This window comes from Carassius auratus, chromosome 37 (genome assembly GCF_003368295.1).
Source record: "Carassius auratus strain Wakin chromosome 37, ASM336829v1, whole genome shotgun sequence".
Lineage (NCBI taxonomy): Eukaryota > Metazoa > Chordata > Actinopteri > Cypriniformes > Cyprinidae > Carassius > Carassius auratus.
In genome coordinates, this window is record NC_039279.1 from 8,606,505 (window position 1) to 8,628,610 (window position 22,106).

The 22,106-nt window shown below is 39.5% G+C and overlaps 1 protein-coding gene across 1 annotated transcript; it reads left to right on the top strand.

Annotated features, from left to right (window-relative positions):
- Positions 1–530: 530 nt before the first annotated feature.
- LOC113056084 (proto-oncogene Wnt-3-like) lies at positions 531–21,831 on the top strand. The gene is made up of 4 exons (XM_026222572.1): positions 531–966; positions 13,051–13,292; positions 17,769–18,034; positions 20,223–21,831. The coding sequence occupies exons 1-4, from the start codon at positions 887–889 to the stop codon at positions 20,700–20,702; spliced, it is 1,068 nt and encodes a 355-aa protein (XP_026078357.1). The 5' UTR covers positions 531–886; the 3' UTR covers positions 20,703–21,831.
- Positions 21,832–22,106: the final 275 nt, after the last annotated feature.

A 22,106-nucleotide genomic window follows, 5' to 3' on the forward strand; every position in this document is an offset into this window, starting at 1 on the left:
TACGCCTTTTTATTGTTATCTCTTTGTGCCACGTCGACGCGGCCATCAAAATTCTTCAAGACAAAATTCTTCTCAATGTGTGAATGCATGTGTATGCACACATATCCAGAACAATTAGTTTGGGGCATGGCGTACTTAAATATGAAGACGACGTTCCCCGATACTGTCAGCAGGCCCGACTCTGACCCAGCTGGTTTTCCTTGATGTTAATACAGACAACATAGACCTTAATAAAACAGGTCCACCCCTCACAAACTCTGACACCCTTTCATTCTTATTCCCTCTCAGCCTCCTCTCTCTTTCTTTCTCTCCCTCTGTTTCTTTCTTTCTTTGCTACATTACCAGGGGGTGGTGCGTGATTGACAGATGGGCAGGAATAATCATTTTTTTCTTTTCTTTTTTTGCGTAACCTAAGGCCATGCTCTGTGATTGGCTTGCCAGCTGACATCTCCAAACCTCGCTCTTCGTCCCCCCCCCCACTCTCTCACTCTCTCTCTCTCTCTCTAATATTGGCCCTGATGATCCTAAGGGGGAAAAAGTGGGGAGAGAAAAAGATATGTACCTTAGGGAAGAACCTCAGTGAGAGGGAGGGAATCAGAAGACGAGTAGGAGCGTGTGTGCGAGTGTGTGTAAGAGACACTTACTCTCCTAACTACTGGGACACACACAAGTTCCTCACCCAACTCAAAGAAGCAGCAAGCCCTGGAGATGTTTCATTTTTTGTTTTTATTTTTTAGCTTTCATTTAAACCCCAAAGCTGCTAATAATTCTCTCAAGCATCCATCTTTTCCTTAAGACTTGCCGGCTGGAACTTAACTTTCAGCCTCTCTCGAGGAATTCTATGTACTGATCAATAGACCGTTTCCATCCACACAAGACATACCTCATGGATTTGTACCTGGTTGGATATCTCATGTGCATGTGGTTGTCCAGCTCTCGGGTGCTTGGAGGCTATCCCATCTGGTGGTGAGTAGCAATAATCCCCACTTTCTGCATCACTTTCTCCAGTAGCACTGGGGGAGAATGGTGGTCAGTGACCATTTTTCAGAGGGCAGTAAAGAACACTTTCAGTTGACTGCGTGGAAAAAAGCTTCTCGGCTCAGTCCAAAGAATCTTAACCTCAGCCACTGAAGGGATGGAAAGGGCTAGCCTGTCTGTTTCCTCGCTGCCGTGTTTCGTCCGGCTCCATTTATTTTGAATGCTCAAACGAGGCTGTTTTTGAAGGTTGGAGTGTTGTGAAACAGATGCAGCGTGTTTGTCAGAGATAAGGTTAGGTTAAGGCTGCAGGATGGGGTATATTGTTGTCTCCTCGCTAATAGCCTCAGCACTCCAGCCGTGTTAGGAGTGTTAATTGAGGCATTAGTGTGGATGTCCCTTGGCTTGAGTCTCAATAAATTCATTGGGGTTTAACCTTAAGTATCATTACACTTTAAACTTGACTATGCTTTGAACATTTGTTTTTCTCTAAAGTCATTGTGTATTACAATCGAATCTGTGATTTTAAAAAAAAACTGATTAACTACTGTACATTAATCTGAAATTGGCTGACTTTCCAAAGAAGAGCACACTTTCCAGCAGAATCCATACAAAGTATACTGAAATGGGCTGCGTAAAGATATCACACAAGCTTTAATACTTTTACTTTTTCAATTGAATCATTTGAAAGCAAAACCGTTCAGATCATTATGACATTAAAAAATTTACAATAAAAAAGTAAACTCCTTTTATTTATTAGGATCTTTCTTTCATTTGTTTCTTGGCAGGTTGAGTTGAGCCATTTAAATATAGAAACGAATTAAATAATTAGCAATACTGAACGAATATAATACTGTATATTACAGAAACAAATAAATGACATGTCATTGTATATATTTATAACATAATACTTTTTTTTTCCTCCATTTTTCAAATGATGTCATTCCGATTTGACAGGTTAGTCCTGTTAAAGCACTTATGCTCTGTAGTTTTCGCGACATTCTGCAGAGATCATATTTACCTCCGAATAGTGCTGATAATGTCATAGTTCCACTAATTACCCCATCCTCAAAATGACACTGACCTCACAAGGTTCTTTAGTAACATGAGTCTTTTTGCAAAAATATTTGTGTAGGCGTACGACAAAAGCCCCCCTGGCTCATGATACAATACTTGTCAGAACTAATGTGCTTTAGTAGTCCCAGTTAGCATGTGGTCCCCGCTGCACTCTCGTTCCAAACCACCAGCATCTTCTGGTTTCGTTTATGAAGCGAGAGTTGCCAAACATGCAGCCGCACTCACAGACGTACAGTACACACACACAAAGGCCACGGAGCTGAAGCATGAGAAAGACAACGATACGCAAACGTACATGGCTGCAGGTACATGAGAAGATGCGTCATCATTTCTTGTCTTTTACTTGAATGGCATCAGTGAAACTGCAGTCTTTAAAAAAAGAACAGGAATAGATTAATAGAACATTATATATGTAGCAGGTACAATATCTTTACTGAGTGATTGAAACAAAAACTTTCGTAACTAGTGGTGCTAAATGTAATAAATTATAGATTTGTGTGTGTGTGTGTGTGTGTGTGTGTGTGTGCGTGTGAAAAAATAAATCATGCTTTCATGTCTACAATTCTTTCGATCTCAAATTCACGATTTTACATGACACAACCCCACATTTGTATAGCAGTTATTCCTAACAAATTCGTTTAAGGGAAAGAATATGAATTAAACCGTTAGAATAATCAATAATATAACTATTAGTATAATGCAACTGAATCAACTTGACTTATATAAAAAAAAAAAAAGGCTATAATAGAAACGTATAATGTAAATAGCAATAATTGTGTTTTCAGTCGTTGTAACGGTGTCATTCAAATACATTTGTGTCTTATAGTGAGATTTAAATCCACCCTGTGGTAGATCCTCTCCTTTTAATCCCTTCACATCTGAATGGACTTTAAATCTATGACGAACAGTGCTGCAGTAATCAGGCCAATTTCTTCCCTAATCTGTTTCAACAGCTTACCAGGCCGCTGATATCTGACTTTATCCTCTCAAGATGAACTAATTAAGCTCAGTCTTAAGCAGGGGGAGCTATTGAAAGCGATCAGCCTGTCTAGCTTTGTTCAGTTTCACGTGCATTACGGATGACGAGCAAGCTGAGACACAATCGGCAGTCACTCCGAATACCAGACAGAAAGGAACAAGGTATTTGTGGCTTCTTCCCACGACAGCACCGCAAAGCCGCCATCCGTTCGGATCCAGCTGGCTGTTTCCAGCGCCGTTCATCTGTTATCTATCAAAACCTCAGCTCGGTTACAGCTCAGAAGAGGCCTGACCTCAGACGATCAAGTCACGGCTTGACCTGGAAACACTTCAGTAGCTCTTATGATCCGAAGGACCCGTCGAAACAGGAGAAAAATGAACCACTCAAAAACCAAATACACTTTTGGTTCACAGTTTACTGAAATGTATTACTTTGAATTAATAATGAAATTCGAACTAAATATCTGTCCACCTTTTTTAAGATATTTTTTATAGTTTACTCGTAAAATTACCAAAAACAAACAAGCTAACTGATGGTTGCATTTACATTTGTTTACACATAATATGGATTTTTAAGCTGCTCTTTATGTTGTCGAGACAATGTAGCTCACATTTAAGGCTTTTATTCTTGGTTCTCAAAAGGAAAGTGTCCTTTCAGACGGGAACATACGCAAACACTTAACATAAAACTCTAATTCTGAATTAATTAAAATTTGGAAAACTTTTTTTTTTGAGGGAACAGGCGTGAAGGAGACGGCATCGGGAGGCCAGAAAGCATTCTGACCTGCTCTGGTCCCCTGCTGGCTTCAATGGGACTTGACTCATCTCTGCGAGAGAGGAATGTCATTATACACCCTTCATCCCAAACCCCCTGCATGTCAGCCGGTGTCACTGCTTTAATGATGCCGCAAGAAAATCCACCAGCTGCAATTCAGTCTGAAAAGATCAAGGATGTTCGGGGATAATGGGGGCCACTTAGGAAAAGGAGGGTGAAACAGATAGCCTGGTCAGAAGAGTATTAGTTTTCAAATGTATTGGTTCTGTATCCGTAGCAAACCAATCAATTGAATTGTTGCAATGCAATTGTGTGGGATGGGTTAGGATTAGGTGGTTACTTAAAAACAGTTTACACTTTTTGGAATTGCTAGTAAATTTGATAAATAATTACAAAGAAATGGCCAACAACACATTGAATTAAATGTGAAATTTTGAAGTAAAAAATAAGCATTAGTACATCATTTTAAATATGCTCCAATAATATATTTTACTCTCAAATTTGAAAAATAATCTTTATAGTGTAAAAGCCATCTTACTTCCAATTAAATCAGAGTTTTTGTTAACTACTTGTGAGCCCCGTCTACTGTGAAATCTCATCGATCCAAAATTCTGCTCCATATTAACCACAAAAGCACTCTTTTTTTTTATTATTTGTTTGTTAGGACACAGAGGAAGGTTTAGTATGCCTCTGTTTTCACTGACTGACACACACAAGGTGCCTTATTAAATAAGATGGATTAAGAAGAAGAGCGCACAGTTAGGATTCAGGGTTCGATGATGAATGGGTATAGACTACACCTCTGATTTCTGGATCATCCAGACAACCTGAGGTTATCTCTGGAGTTATCCTATCACACACACACACACACACACACACACACACACACATTAAATAGTGACAGATGGCGGGTGTGTGTCTATGAGAGAGAAAAAAGTAGGAGGTTTCTTTAAATGAAAGTTCTGTTATGATTTACTCATCCCAATGACTTTCCATGAAACAGAAAGGAGATTTTCAGACTCATTCAGGCCAGTCTTGTGAACTGGATCAACGGATTCTTGGATCTGAATGAAAAGAATGATTTGCATAATTCTCTAATTAAAGGAAAGTCTTTTTAAGATTTAGAAAAAACTTTACAAAATGTATTACATTTTTAAACATTGTGATAGCAATACAAGTACATTAGACTGCCTGGTCTGAAATTACCACATTTTGACATTGGGCTAACGTTTGATCATGCTTCCGAATGGAATTGCGAAAAACATCTAGGCTCTGGTGAAACCCAAGCTTCTACGTCCATCTCAGTTCTCTTTATAAGGGCTTTAGAGAGTTGTGTAATACATCACAACTTTAATCAGAAGTGTCAGGTCACTTACGTAGGGACTGCCGGTGCACTCCAAGCTCTCTGACAGCTCTGCTAGTTGAACAGTGACAGGCAGCAGCTCCTGGAGACAGAGCCACAGAGCCGTAACGTCACAGTCGTTTCCGTACTACAACACCAGGCCAGCAGTTTCAGGATTGAGCTAACGACAGAAAGTTATCATACTGTCTTTACATCACTGGGAGACTTGCACATATAGTAATACAAAAAAAACCTTCCCCTGCTGGAAAATCAAGCTTAAGCTGGTAGTAGTATTTAGACATGTGGTATCTTGTTTAGGCTTGTCATTAACCAGCTACTAGATGATGTAACTGGCTTCAGGAAGTCTGGAAGCCAGCTTGGACCAGTTCGAAACCAGCTACCGTTTCATCCGAATGACCTTCACATTCTTGCAACTGTTGTCCTCTCACTATGCTTCTTTAGTTAACTCGCTGCCATTCGAATCTTGTATTTGATTCTGCCAACATAATGTTTTCATAAAACCATTTCTCCCACTGAAATAAACAGCACAGTTTGGAACTACAGTTATTTAGATTGTTATATCAGACAATGGTGCGGTGCACCTCCCACAAAAAGAAATGTAACACTTTATTTCGATTGTCCACTTTAGACATTTTACTAACAGTAAGTAACTTTGCAAATACATGTCAACTAGCAGTTAGTAGAGTATTAGTAGACTGTCTACTTTATGTCTCCTAACACTTTCTTTGTCAACTTACTGTCAACTTATACTAACCCTAAACCTATCCCTTTACACTAACCCTAAACCAGTCTACTCTGAGAGTTAGTAGACATGTAGTTGCAAATGAATGATAATTAGTTGATATGTAGTTGACATGTAGTTACAAGGTTACTAATAGTTAGTAGAATGTCTAAAGTGGACTATCAAAATAAAGTGTAACCAAAAGAAATCACAGAAAACTGACACCCACGATGCATTAATCAATGACACATTTCCAGCAGTGCATTGCTGATTATAATATGAATACTCTAGTGTAACTTCGCTCACTAGCAAGGGTGCATGGGGTGTTATTAGGGGGAAAAAAACAAGAACTGAGAGAGAGAAAACAGGTTTGAACATTTATCAAGAATTCTGACGCATGTGGTATTTTTTTTTTTTAAATCTGATAAGCCCAGAGCAGTTAAAATGCCAGTCAGAAGTGTGGCGGGAATAAACCTGAACTCTTGATGATGGAGCGTTTGTTCCTGTTCTGACAGAATGACTGAGGAAAAGCCCCATCCTCAGGCTAACAAGCGTCTCTCTCTCTCTCTCTCTCTCTCTCTCTCTCTCTCCCTCTCCCTCTCTCTCTCTCTCTCTCCATTTTAAGGCTATTTTAAGTTGGTGGAAAATGAGCTCAAGTCATAATAAGGCAACTGACCAAAATTAAAGCAGCATATAATTAAACTGAAATGAATACAACTTGGAATATTTGATCAAATTCCAAATATGATTCCGAAAATTCAAGTGATACTTTCCATAAATACTGTAATGTACCACAGGACTCTAAAATGGAGAATATACTGTATGGCCCACTGTATTGCCCAGTGGGAAATTGTAAATTAATCAATTGTAGACCATTTTACTGACATCTAAATTAGAGACATTTGTTAAATTACACAAATGTTCCATCATTCAATAGAGGAATTGATTATGACAAGATGATTCTCTCTCTAATCCCTTTCCTCTCTCTCTCTCTCTCTCTCTCTCTCTCTCTCTCTCTCTCTCTCTCTCTCTCTCTTCAGTCATGCAGCCTAAGGCACACATGCTTTCCATACATTTGACACAAAAAGGTGTGTGTTATTTTTCAAATTTCTCTTATCTCCTGCTTCCTGTCTTAAAATGTCAAGCATGAGTTGAGGAAAGGGCAGAGATCCATACCTAACAAAACAGAGATCTTCAAGCATGCTGTCGATCTTGACCAAAATTTGCCATGACTTTAATCTCTTTGCTGCCAAGTCAAAGTCATGATGGAGCGTATGCTGCATGGACAGGCATAGATGCATTATGGGAGCACACTAAGCATTAAGGTGTGATGAGACATGAGAGTACTTGATAAAGAGCGGCCTAAATGTTACGTTCTCTGGTCTAAAACGCACCTCAGTGTATCTCCAAGCAGCTCTCAAATAAAGAAGAAGCTGGGCAGGAATGTGTGGTGAATGTTCGCTGACCTGTCTGGGGCCTGGGGTAGCAGGCCAAAGCTGTGTACTGAACTCAAACACAGCTTTAACAAGGCATCAACCTTTAAGAGCTCCAGGGGTCGGATGTCAAAAACTAACAAGTTCAAAGAGTTTCTTATTTCTTCTGACAAAACCAGAGCACTCAGCAGCGTGGTCATAGACAGGTGCCTCATCTCCCACTTTTCTGGAGAAGCTGGTGAATGCATGAGAGTTGAAACAGTTGGCGAGGGACATTAAAACATGTTTTGTCTATGGATGTTTTATTTGGAGGGTGAGCAAAAAAGAAGCTTAAAGGGATATTTCATGCGGAAAAATTCAAATGAATGTCATCATTTACTCACCCATGTCGCTTCACACATGAATGACTCTGTTCTCTATGTCTTCTGTGAAACAGAAAGTTGAAATTCAGAAAATTGGTAAATAAAATTGAAATTACACACAACTATAATGAATGGGAATGGAAATTTCTTCAGTACGTTGGGCCTTGTTTTACATTCTTTTCTCAGAATGTGTTAATAACAGCCTACATTTCCAAAACCATTTTTATACGCTTCTTTGACCAGCTTGACAGCTCCTCGTTCACTTTCATTATACTGAAAAGAGGTTTTCAAGAGACTTAATGTTTGGGTGGGTATGCCTTTATTCTTTAGCCAATGGCAAAATAACATTTCTCTGTTTTGTGTTGAGAGGAATTCCCTCACTTCATAATCATTGTAGCTGTGGTTTCCGATGGCTCATTAATGCTTGCGTCATTATTTTCTAACACTGCAGTCACCACCCACCCAGCAGCACAGAAAGTTAGCTGAAGGCTAGAGGTGGCCCTAAACCTGCTCAGACAAGCACCTGCTAGACCCTAAAGCTTCACCGTGTCTCCTTGCAGTAGCAGATTTTTAGCAGACAAATTAGCAACTCACATCAATGTTTGTATTCCCGACTCGGTTGTTTCACCGCACCCTTCTTGAAACAGTTTTAGTGCGTATTCACGTGTTTGCGATCCCCCAACACTGACGTGTTCTTCTTCTCGTCCACTTCAGAGTCAATGGTGCAGATCACAAGCAAACAAAGCACAGATCACTGAGGACGTGAAGCATGCAATGAAAGCACGCTCGGGTCTGTATCAAAGCAAGCCGATTAGCAATTAAATTCATCAAAAACACATCCATATCTAATTAGAGCCTCTTCCTCATACATAGACACTGTCAAGGGCATAGACAGGCTGATCCACAATTCAACACAACACAACACACTAATCATCCACATGGGTGAGAGATTAATGGACAGTTATGCTGCAAGCAGATGTGTAATTATGTCATTTATTCACTCAGCAAACACAGCAGAAAAATAGGCTCCACTTCCAGTAAGGTCCTATGTAAGGGGCCGGGGTTTCTGTCAGACACTTCGAAAATAATAATCCAAACTGATAGGAATAATACATGGTGGAGTAAATGAATGACACCCTATGAAAGATGTCATACTGTGGCCGTGGCTTCTTGGATGGAATTATGGTAATAAATACAGGCAAAGAAAAACAGGCACTAGTTTCACTGCTCTTCCTTTAAGTGAGAGTACAAACCCCAAAAAATTCTGTCATCATTTATTTACCGTCATGGCATTCCAAAACGTTCTTATGTGGGACACAAAAGAAAGTCAGTGGGGTCCTAATGATGACTTTCATTGTGTGGAGGGTAACACTTTAAGGTTCCATGTGTTGACATTAGTTAAACAATGACAAATAGATATAAAGCATTTATTAATCTTAGTTAATGTTGATTCAAATATTTACTAATACATTATTAAAATCAAAAGTTGTTCCTATTAATGTTAGTTAATGCATCTGAGCTAACATGAACTAACACTGAACAGTTAAATTTGTTTAAATTAACATAAAGATTAATAAATGCTGTGACTAATCAGTGGCTCATTGTTAGTTAAATAAATATAGTAACAATTAGAACCATATTATAAAGTGTTACTGTGGGAACAAAAAAGTTTTAATGTCCCGAATGAACCAAAGTCATGCATTTTCCGATCCGGAACGAGCGCTGTGTGAACAAAAGCCAGATCTAATTCCGTATCGAAGTGATGACGCGCGTTATCGCGCGACTCTTTTACCGACTGTTTTGAAGGAAAATCAACATTAGCGACGAAAACATATGTGCAAACTTTAATGAAGCAGAGATCAGTTAGTTCCTCACTTTCCGCGCTGACGCAGAGATCGTTTGCTTGCTTCAGTTAAAGTATAACGTGCCAAGCGTTGTCGACTCGTACATTACACGTCACGCGCTGATGTCACGTGTCTTTACGGGATCTTCAAGGGTTGTGTGTGAAAGCACGCACATTTACCGGGTCATCACTGGCAGTGTGAAAGTGCCAAATATAGCGACCAGGGAACAATTACAGGAACACTTTGCCGGAATGGCAGTGTGAAAGGGGCTCAAGCAAGACATATTCCTGGATCAACATCTTTTGATGATGCTGGATCAACATTAATGTCCAACAATATAGACTTAACCCAATCCCTACCCTTACACCTAACCCTACCCATAATTTATTCATAAAATCAGTGGGAAATGATAGCTGATTAACAAGAGTGTAGACGCACCTAACCCTGATCGTAAGCCTAAAACAGATTTTCCCTGAAAAGTTATATCTCAATTCTGATTGGTTGATTGAATTGTTGTTCCAGGATCAACAAGGATCTTGATCCAGGAACATGTTGTACTTGGTGAAATCACGCTCACCGTGTTATGACGTCAACTCCCTGACAAAGCTGACAGTGCCGTGACGCACCCTTATGATGCATCAAAGGCAGCGAGACGCACTAGTAATCTCCACATAAGACTCTTGGCTCCTCTGATACAAAGACTCACCTCTCACACCTCCTCTGATACCTGGCAGCCTGTTAACATCTCCCAGCTCTGTGTTCATGATTTCACACGACATCAAACAGAGAGAATGTGCGACTGGAGCGAGGGAGGAGAGTAAAAGAGAAGCCGAGAAGCCTCTGAGGGGGATTTTTCTCTTCTGACTTCAATGCTGGTGCTTTTGTGTGTGAGGGGTGCAGTAGGACACTCATCTGTCAGAGAGACCGGCGCTGTGATAGGGTTGCACCCCGCGGGGGGCCTGAGGTCATCGTGAGTGGCTGATCTCTAAAATGTGTGATCCTCCACTGGCCCGAAGGAGGAACTAGGTAAACCTCTGGCCCACAAGACAGCATCTATGTCAGCGCTGTCAGGCAGCAGATCTCATCATGAAAGCATGCAATACTGTCTTTGCACACTCAGGGCAGCTTATTGAATTCACAGGTATATCTATCTATCTATCTATCTATCTATCTATCTATCTATCTATCTATCTATCTATCTATCTATATGGCAGTGCAGAGATGCTTTTATGGAGAATTCCCTTTATAGAATTCATAGAAGAGATGTTGGGAAACCCCCTTAAAGTAAAGATATGAAAATTCACCATCTGTTTCTTAAAATGCATTTTATTGGTCTTATTGTAAAACTGTGTTTTTTTGTTTGTTTCTTTTTTTTTTTACATTTATTCATTTTTTTCAACCTTGTGATTCTTAATCAAACTATCATAACCCGATCTTCTGGTGAAACTTCTGACTTCTCCCAATAATTTTGTCTACTAAACCCTTTTGCTGTCTTGAAACTCTTTATATAAATTGGTGTTACTGATCTTCATAAAATTGTTTGTCAATTTCTCATTATGTTGTATTATCACCAAATCAATGATTTTGTCAACTTTCGTTAAAAAAAAATATTATTTGTGAGTAATTTTAACAATGTTCACAAAAAAAAAAAAACTGATACAAAACTTGTGCTAATTGAAAGAGAACAAGTTGATTAAAAAAAGACTGAATCCAATATTTGGTAATAATATGGAATAACAAGAAATTGTTATTCCAAAAAAGACAGCAAACTCACATTCAGCTCTGCCTCCTAATCAACAAACGGATGAACATAATTAAGTCCCCACCATACTTTTTTTTTCTTTTTTGGTAAACTCTTTCACTCTGATGTAGAAAAGATCTGTCACTATTTCTTTTTCATTGTGACTTTAACCTGAAATGTATTGTTTTAAAAAAGCTATGGCAAAACCATGGCAATATAATAAAAGACTGTTAAAAAGTGTGTTTGATTAACTCAAAATAATATAGTTTATTATCCAAAAGGTGGGCTTTTTAGTGGTCGCTAGGCAATAAAACATCTTGCTGTATGACTATATAATGTAGAATGTATAGTCAGACGTTTGAACTTAGTACTTACATTTTCCAGCATCTTTTTACATTGGCTCATATTATCACAGTTTAGAGTCTGAACTTTTGTTTTACACAATTTTAAATGCTTTTTACAGACTGTGACATTTTACAGATTAAGTGTCACTGGGTTCAGAGGTTCATGTGAATATGTATTATAGCATCGTCTGTGAGAAAATGAGGAAAGAACTGCTAATAGATTCCTCTGATGTACAACTGAAACTTTCCCAAATGTCACAGGATTTATAACATTGAATATTTGACTTATTCCAGCTCAAGACAGAGCAAGTGTGCTCTGCATATTTTATCAAAGAGAAAATAACACACACACATTTTTTTTTAAATGCAATAAACAGCAATGAGAGCTAAAGAAGAATAAGGGTTACACCTACTGTATGCATGTCAAAACTGTGTGATCTCCTTATTCTTATTTTGGAAAGAGAAAGAAGCCAATAAGATTAATTACAAGTATCATTTCTGGAATAATTAATAGATCGGGCCTGTTTCCATAAAGTGTTCTTGAAACGGTTGAGCTACTCACTTTTTGGAAAAGAAGTACATTTCTGAGGAATCTTCTGTCAGCTCATCTACAGCACACATCCACACACACACATGCATCCACTTGCAAACAGCCAAATATATAATGACACACACACACACACTCAAAGATTTGGGTTAAAAACCAGATCAGCAAAGACATAAATGTAAAAAAAAACAAAAAACACACACATACAAAAATATACGATATGGTCATAATAACTATAATAACAGACTAAATCCCAACTTTCAACACTAGCATCCAATCAACATCTAATACTAAAGTAAACAATACAAACCATAATTATTATGACAAAAATACACATTAAGTAAATTATTTGATTACATAATCACTATGAACAACTGTACTCCATCTGAAGACTTAGGGGCTGTTTACACGACAACGTTTTCAGCCAAAAAGGTAAACTTTTTATGCGTTTTGCCTGTTCGTTTACACGACAATGGCGTTTTGGGGACTGAAAACACATGTTTTTTGAAAACGCCACCATTTCCGGGTAAAAACACCCAAAATGGGAGACATGCGCAAAATGGGAAGACATGCACAGTATGTGTCGATTTTAAAGGCAAGTGCGAACAAACATACACAACAATGGTGGAGTACATGGTACACAACCAACAGCAGAGACACATCATATACAACATATATTCGTCACTTCCCTATAGGAACTGTTAACTAACTAGGTGACAGCAACCAACTAGCCTACTGGAATTGTTTTGAAAATGTTGTCTATATCACAAGCATTTTAAAAATGCAAGGGAAAAACTTTGCCATTTTTGACTACATCGTTGATGTGTGAACGTAGCCTTATATCTCAGGTGTGCCCAGAGTTGGCTTTAATCTTCACATTTGTGTTTCAGGTCCCTGGCCCTTGGGCAGCAGTACTCATCCCTAGGCTCCCAGCCCATCCTGTGTGGCTCCATACCTGGTTTGGTGCCAAAACAACTGCGCTTTTGTCGCAATTACATCGAGATCATGCCCAGTGTAGCGGAGGGGGTTAAATTGGGAATCCAGGAGTGTCAGCACCAGTTCCGAGGCCGCAGGTGGAACTGCACCACTATCAAGGACAATCTAGCAATATTTGGACCAGTACTTGATAAAGGTATGGGTTAATAACACGCACCAGTCTACAAATTGTATAGTATTTAAATTGCAATTACAGAAAATAATTCCATTCTATACATTTTGCTTTTAGTCTATGTGTTAGTGTATAAAAAAAAAAAAAAAACACAGCAAATATGATGAGAAAAGTAACACTGCAAGATATAAGTGACTTTATAATGTTTTTAGAAAAAAGTTTCAAAGAATGTTATCGTAGTATATTGGGGATTACTCCACTTTAGCTAAAATAGTTGCATGCTTTAAACTGAACCACTTCAGTGGGATAATTAATTACTCAAACAGATCTTACACATATGATATGAATTAGCAATATCCGCAGCATAAATATAATAGTACAATCTACTGTATAACAGCACAGACAATAAAACAAAACCACAAGGAACCATCTAGTCAGAATGTTTGAAGGTACATTTGTTGGGGTGTCCATACATTTTCGTATACTCTAGATGTGAATGTTTAAGGTGAAGGGTACAAGAACAACTTACCTTTATTTCTCAAATAAAGGATGTGACAGAACATTGGTTGTGTGTTTCTAATGTACTTTTTCTGTGCACTATGTACTCTACCAACTTGCCTAAGCACACCTGGTGGGAAGTTTCTAGTATGACTAGTAAGAGCTTGATTAGCCGATTCAGGTGTTTTGCAGGACACAGCTCCTCCAGGACCGAGTTTGGGCACCCCTGATCTAGTGTATGAGTTTTAGAAGGTAATTTTGTCATACAGCATCGGAGTCAGATGTTAAGTTAAATAAGTGGATCATCCGCTTATAAGCAGTACACAAACTGGGACATACATGCTGGATGGATAAGATCATAAAGGAGTTAGCCGCATTGCAGGACCTGGGCAGAAACAGGCAGTGAGTGAGGGGTAGACCGAGAGAGAAAAGAGAAGGGAGGCCAAATGAGATTACAAGGAATAGAAAAGGGCTAGAGGGTTCACTTCGACCCCTACTGTGCATGAAGGCCAGAATGAGCCATCCCTGTGTGCCTCTTACCGCCCGGCTCCCACGGACGCCACATTCACACGCCCTTTTGACTGTGTCATGAAAGCAGGCTGAAAGGGAATCTCCCATCCTTCCCCATCATGAAGGAAGAGAGGTGGAAGGCTTGGGGAACTCAAGAGGGGGATGAGGAGACGATGAAGGAGACGGAGAGTACGAGGTGAAGATAAGGAAGAAGGTTCTCTGCTTGCATTCGGATTGAGCTGGTGGACCCTGATTGGATTTTTTTTAAACACTTAGGAATATTTTGGCATATTGGCTGGTATGAGATGTATGTGTGTTTTGTATATGTGTGTCATAGGAGGTGGAGGGTGGGGGTGCTCTGTTTAGGAATGCCAGCCCCTGCTCTGGGCAGCGCTGAACTGGGCTATGGGGTGCGGGGTGCTGGGCCCTTTTGTGTGGGTAATACGGTGTGACAACACAGATACAAAGGCGGATTCATGGACCCAGCAGGTAGCGGGAGCTGCGCTCTTCTTGGCCCTTGGCCAGGGCTCCTGGGGCCCAGAGCTCACAGTTCTCTGTTGTGGTGAACCCAGCTGGGCCTGCCAGAACTAACTGGGCCTCCTTCTGGCCGCAACCCCAGAGAGGTGCGCGCCCAAACACAACCTTTATTAAAAAGGACTGTTTGTCTATCTGTGCGGACATGAACTTCCTGCAAGAATAAAACAAGAATACCAGGGGTGAGATGAGTCTGCAAATTCATGAGAAACAGCTAGACGGCAACAAACGTCCATAATGTCTTAAAGACCCTTTGAAACGCTTGTCAAACACAGCTTTTGCTCTAGTGTTTGTGCATTTCCTGTCGAAACAGGAAGTTTGAGAGGGACATATTCAAAGGGATTAGCCTCAATAGCATACGGCTTTAGTTACATCACACTCATGAACCATAATTTGCTACTTGCTAATCAGTCGGATTATAGATGGTAGGAATGACATTCTCATTCTAAAAAGTATCTGACTGGACACAAATCTGTGTAGTGCGAAATGAGTCATCACTATTTTCCAGGAAGAGAAAGACTGAAAGTTTAAATGTGGATATCTGCTAAATGCTAAATACACTAACATATATACAGTTGTTGAGTTTGAAAACTGATACTGAGGATAAAGAATGAGGTCTGCAAGTGTTAAAAATGCATGTTCTATATTGTATGAACGTGTAGTATGAATGAAATCCAGACTTTGTCTTGTGACTTGTGAATCAAGTTGCGTAGCTTCACTGCCATTCCATTGGATGTGCACTTCAGAATCTGTCAAAGTAGTAAGTTATTTATATACTTTACTCAAATCGTTAAATGAATATTTTGAATTCAGAAATATTACTCATTTCACATATGTTTTAATGCCTACTATATAGAAGGTAAGTAGACATATTCAGACACAGTAGATGTCTTCAAGTCTAGTAAACATTTACAAAAAAGAAATAACTATTTTGATTGTTAGTTTTGACAGTTGCGGTTTGTAGGTCAGAATTCCAAAGCCTAGTGCCTACACAGGCAACTCTTTTTTTAAGAAAGCATCCTAACAGTCGTGGAATGTAATAATAATCAACTGAAAATGAAATTTCTAGTGCTACAATTAGGTGCACTACAGCTTGACTCGCATTTCAACAGTTTGCCATTAGCATGTTGCTAACCTAAGGGCAAAATACACCAACCAGCATTAAAACACACCGCACACAAAAACGGTAAATTAAACAAATACTCTTTCATTGCTAAATTCTTGTATTGAATGGCATTCCTAATAAACCTTATTTTCTTGCGTTATCCCCCATTATGCATTTATTTTTCACTGAGCTTGTTTCAGTGTATTATGAAATTTAAAGGGATAGTTCACCCCTAACCCCACAATTAGTTGTCTAATGATATTTCAAACCCCATTGACTTTTACTGCATGAGCAAAAACAGCTGAAACATCAAAATACATCTAAGATTTAGCTCAGGGAGACATTTAAAAAAGAATGCTATGGACAGAATTACAAAATTCTTGTACTAGAATGATAACATGTTATCATGACATCCATCATCTAAACACAACATTTTTGGTCAGACATTACCCACAATACACCAGCATATTCCATGTGTGTGAGCGCTCCTTTAGATAACCTTACACCATTATAGGCCTTGCGGATCCCTGACAAACTCGGTTTGAGAAACACTGACATTAGGGGCACTTAAATGTTTGGGGTGATATAGTCATATGGGGTGGTTGGGTAACAGTTTTTCCTGTAGGGACCAAGAGAACTGGTGAGCCACAGTAAGTGTGCTGCGATTGTAAAACGATGGTGTCTGGTTACATAATAAGCTGTTGCATTCAAACGGGGCATAACTCCATCTCTCAGAACATGCCTTCAGAAACCAAACACGCAGACTTATTGCTGGCTTTCACACATGTGCCCGCGGGGCTTGGACGGGCGGGAGAATGGGGACGGGAGTAGGCTCCCGAAAAATTATCCAGAGAGAAACCAGCACACCTTTGAGACGACACAGGGTCAGTGAAATCTCCGGCTGCATTAGCCACAAGTGACATGATCGACAATCGTCCCGGTGCTGTCAGAGACGTTTACAGAGCAGCACTCAAACACTTCATCAGAATATTCCAGAACTCATCACAGAAAAAGATCCATGCCCTGAAGTCACAGCACAGATAGATGAGAGACTTTTGTGAGGGTTTACAGTTAAAGAGACAGGGATCTCCTTTTACAAACAGAACTGTCTAAATACATGGACTTCATAACTAGGCAGCATCCTAACTGTCATGGTACCAGAAATGTTTGATTTGGAATTCTCTAGATACAGAACAGAAGAAGAAAAGTTAGCTATGCTGCAACAAACAGAAAAATATATAGTGCACTCAAAAACATTGGGTAAAATAATCTATTTTTAGTAATTATTAACTACTTTGAGGTACCAAATACTTTTTGGTAGTACATGAAATGCCTGTTTAGAATAAATAATTCTCACAACTTGTCCGCAATATATATATTTTTTTAATTGCAGTGCATTCTGGGACTGCCTTCTCCAATAATAATACACACTATGCTGTTTTTCACCCAAAGGTTTAAATTCCGTCATCATTTACTGACTCTCATGTTGTTCCACACTTGTATGACTTCCACAGTAAGAAAACAAAATAAAAAAATTTTTTAGAGTTAAATCTCTACTAGGACATTATCTGTTAAATTCACAGACATTTCTTTTAACTATAAAATACAAAACAATTCAAGGTGTCACTTAAAATACAGGTAAAACACTTGTAAAAACCCTTTTCTCAAAATATAATGTCTATGTTCCACAGAAGAAAAGTAGACTATCCCTTTGAAAGGCAACATAACTAAGTACCTCTAGTTTTTGGAGAAGGACATGTGTCTGTCAGAGCAAGGAAATCTTATAACCATAACATGAAAAAATGTTTACTCAAATGTCATTTTAAAAAGAAAAATCTCTTTCTTCTCTTTAGCCACAAGAGAGTCTGCATTTGTCCATGCGATCGCGTCAGCTGGAGTGGCGTTTGCAGTGACCCGTTCATGTGCAGATGGGACCTCCACAATGTGCGGCTGTGACTCCCATCATAAAGGCCCACCGGGAGAGGGATGGAAGTGGGGTGGCTGCAGTGAGGATGCAGAGTTTGGGGTTTTGGTGTCTCGAGAGTTTGCAGATGCTCGTGAGAACCGACCAGATGCTCGGAGTGCAATGAACAGACACAACAATGAGGCAGGACGGATGGTAAGAGACTCATGATCTTTCTAACTGATTTCAAATATAATGTTGCTGGAAAATATTCTATGCTATTTTATATGAACAATTCTGTATGTACACTACATTCCAAGATTTGGGGTAAGATTCATATATATTAATACTTTGATTTAGCAAGGATGCATTAACTTCATTCAAAATTTACACTAACGATATTTATAAAAATACGAAATAATTATATTTCTGATAAATGCTGTTCTTTTAAACTGTTTATTCATCAAGTCCTGAAAGAAATTTCTTACTTCAAAAATTAAAAAATATTGATAAAAGAAGAAAGGTCTCTTGAGCAGCAAATTAACATATTAGAATGATTTCTGAAAGATCATGTGACACTGAAGTCTGTAATATTTATGCTTTGCAATCATAGGAATTAAATTAATTTACATTAAATTAAATTAAAAATATATCAAAATTGAATACTTTTTTGAAAATATCCTCATGTTTCAAAATATTAGTTTTTTTTTTTTTTTTTTTTTTTTTTTTTTTTGCAATTGCAATTTTTTGAACAAAATGCATCCTTGGAGAACATAAGAGACTTCTTCTTCTACCTTGTAGTGGACACATTCTTATACACAACTTTTGACCCCAATTAATTCCAAGGCATGACATTTTGTTCTCTACATACTTAAAGCCTTATTGTGTATTTCTTTATTTAAGTATCCTTATATCTCCCCCTGCTTAGCACAAATGGATATGATTGTCACAGTTTTGAAACTTAATACTGTTGTCCACTCTTTACATGCCGAAGGGAGACATATGTTACGTGAAAAGAGAAAAGCTGAGAAATCACACCATATCTGGGAAATCACTTTAGGTGTGTGTAATTTGCACACCATACCAAACAGAAATGCAAAATAATTGCTGCTTTCAAATACTCCATTTGTCATTGCTGGGCCAAACAGTTAGTTCCACCCCAAATTCACACGATTGGCTGAGCAAAACGTTGTTTTTGTCCCAACTGTGCCATTAAAAGAGATTGTGATTCCAGTAGCACCACAGAAATAACACACTTCACCTTTAAGCCAGCAGGTTCATGATAACCAAACAAAGAACAAAGCTGTACTTGTGCCGCTCCTGGGTGGGACCTACCCTACAGTTCACAAAGGTGTTAATGCACCGCACATCTGTCAAATATCTCCTGATCCCTTTTACAAGAGACTTTCAACTTTAAAACTGCTATTTTCATGAGAAATTACCGGGTAATTACCTCTCTTATCCTTTCATGCCTCTCATAAGTTGCATCTGTACTGAATCCGTGACACTCAGTTGGTGGTTTGCAGAAGGCAGGGAGTGAAGAATAACGCTGGCGTTCAGGGTTTAGCCCGTCACTGCTGCTGTCATGACTCAGAATTGGAGTCTTTGCGCTAAAGGTGCTTAAGGGGCAAAAGGCGAGACCACACTGCAACAGAACGCCGCTTTGATCAGTGAGGGACCACAGGAGCAGGCACTGAGACAGTCGGCCCTGGCAGGGCCCTCGCCTACTCCATTGTTTCGACACAGCCTGAGGGACCCTCCCAGGGCCCAAAGAGTTTGGGACATGACGTCAGCGGTCCCAACTAGACCCCGAGGCACCTGCAAACACCTGCCTTCCGCCGCAGCTGGGGAATTCTGAAGCTAAATATAGAAAGTGAATTAAGGTAAACAAACCAAAACAAAGACATATAGTGCCTGTGGCAAGCTCCATTAAGCAGGCCTTCAGAAGAGAATTAGCCGAGAAATGCAAGGGCCTGTCTGCACGCTCAGCACCTGAACAACTCCTGTGGCCTGAGAGCATGCAGAAGAAGTTGCGGTCCAGGTTGTTGGAGTCGTGATGTAGATCCTGATTTTTAAATCTTCTTTAGACAACACAGGCAATATTTAGGCAATAAATCCAGAAGTTGAATATAGCAGATAATATGAGCGATTATATTTAGAATGATATGCAGCATGACTGCAATTGGGATACTGTTTTTGTGCTGTAGTTCTTCAAACAGGAAGTAAGCAACATTTCACACAAAATTTGCTTACTGTTAGTAAATTGATAAAAGAAAAGCAGCTGGCCGAGAAAAAGGAAGAAATGCAACTGGGATTTTAAGTGGCTAAATCACAAGCATTTTTAAATGGTCCTTGATAGATAACAGCAAACTGGTACCAATTCCCAATGTTTTCTCTGTTTCAGACCATCCTGGAAAACATGCACCTGCGCTGTAAGTGCCATGGATTGTCAGGTAGCTGCGAAGTCAAGACCTGTTGGTGGGCTCAGCCTGACTTCAGGCTGTTGGGGGACTACTTGAAAGACAAGTACGACAGTGCTTCTGAGATGGCGGTGGAGAAACACCGGGAGTCCAGAGGCTGGGTGGAAACACTACGGGCCAAATACACCTTCTTCAAGCACCCCACAGAACGAGACCTGGTGTACTACGAGGGATCGCCCAACTTCTGTGAGCCGAACCCAGAGACGGGCTCTTTTGGCACCCGTGACCGCATCTGCAACGTGTCGTCGCATGGCATCGAGGGCTGCGACTTGTTATGCTGTGGCCGTGGCCATAACACGCGGACAGAAAAGCGCAAGGAGAAATGCCACTGCATCTTCCACTGGTGTTGCTACGTCAGCTGCCAGGAGTGTGTCAGGGTCTACGACGTGCACACATGTAAATAAGTGCGGGAAGAAAAGGATCGGTGGACATTAAAGGATGGAAAGAAAGAGAAAGAGAGGCAGAGACTGAGAACATGCATAAGATAATGGCACTTCTGTGGTAGAACCCTTTACTAATGTGCCCTTTTTGATCTACATGCCCCAAAAGATGCCCATCGTGAGCATCATAGTTACTACTGCCATTCCTCTTGCTCTTTTATTGTGGCACGCAATATTTCTGCAAAAGAATACAATTCCTTGTTTTCATTCAGTCTCCTGTAACACCATCTCTTTGATCATCTCGGCCTACTGCACAGGAGCCGAAACAGGATATGTGAAAATACAACCAATGACACTAAGCATGCATTAAAGAACAACAAAAGGGGGGAGAGGATGATGAAAAGTTCTCGGTTAACTACTGAACGCTGGGTCTCGAAATATGCCCTGCTATACTACTGAATCCAATGTAATGCCCATGTTTTCCCTCATGATCTCCCAAAGTTTCCCAATCCAAGGACACTCCTACCATATTCCCTATAATCATATATGTTAAAATCATGGAACGTATTGCTGTTAGCTACGTAAAAACTCTGGTAATTTGCTTTATACAGCAGTTTGGAGGGATGCAATTGATATATTAGCGTAGAATGCAGTACAAACAGGTAAAGGCATCATGGGTACCTTCCCAATTACAAAAGGTTTTGTTTTCTTCACAGAAAATGTAAATGCAAAGCCATCGGTAACTCTCCTGGATGAGTGCAGGACAGCTGGTGAAATGCATGACAGCAGAATGCGACGATACACACTGGGCTCATTCGCACCCGACCAGTAAAAATTTGCACTTACAAAACTACTAATGAGTATACTAATTCTAGAGATTAAGATGATTTTTTAACATATTCTTTTTGATAAAGATCCTCGTATATGACTGTGAAGGCTCCGTTTCAACATTTCCCTGATGAGAAGTTTGCATAGAGGAAGGAGAACAAGTGAGCTGAAGGAGGATAGTTAAGAAAAGAAATAGCAGGGTAAATAAAGAAGGGAAGTTGCAACCCAGTTTCATGGAAGAAGAAAAAAACGCAACAATTTTGCGAGGTGTTGATTTTGTATTAATTCGTACAATTTGATACGTACAAAAAAAGCCAGATTTTTTTTTAAAAAAAGAAAGAATGAGGGTCCATCCCTAAACCTAATCATCAGTGGGGCATAAGCAGATCTTGTGGAAACGTACAAAGATCATACAAATTTATACGAAGTAGTCACCAATTTGTGAATAGTCATGAGAGTGAGTTGCAAGTGGAGGACTGCTGTGGGTTCGAGTGTGTGAAAGAAAGACCAGCTTCACAAAGCTGCAGCAGACTAGTGGAGGTTTCCATAGGACATGTTCTGACAGTCCCATACGCTTCCCATTAATTAAGTTTAACTACG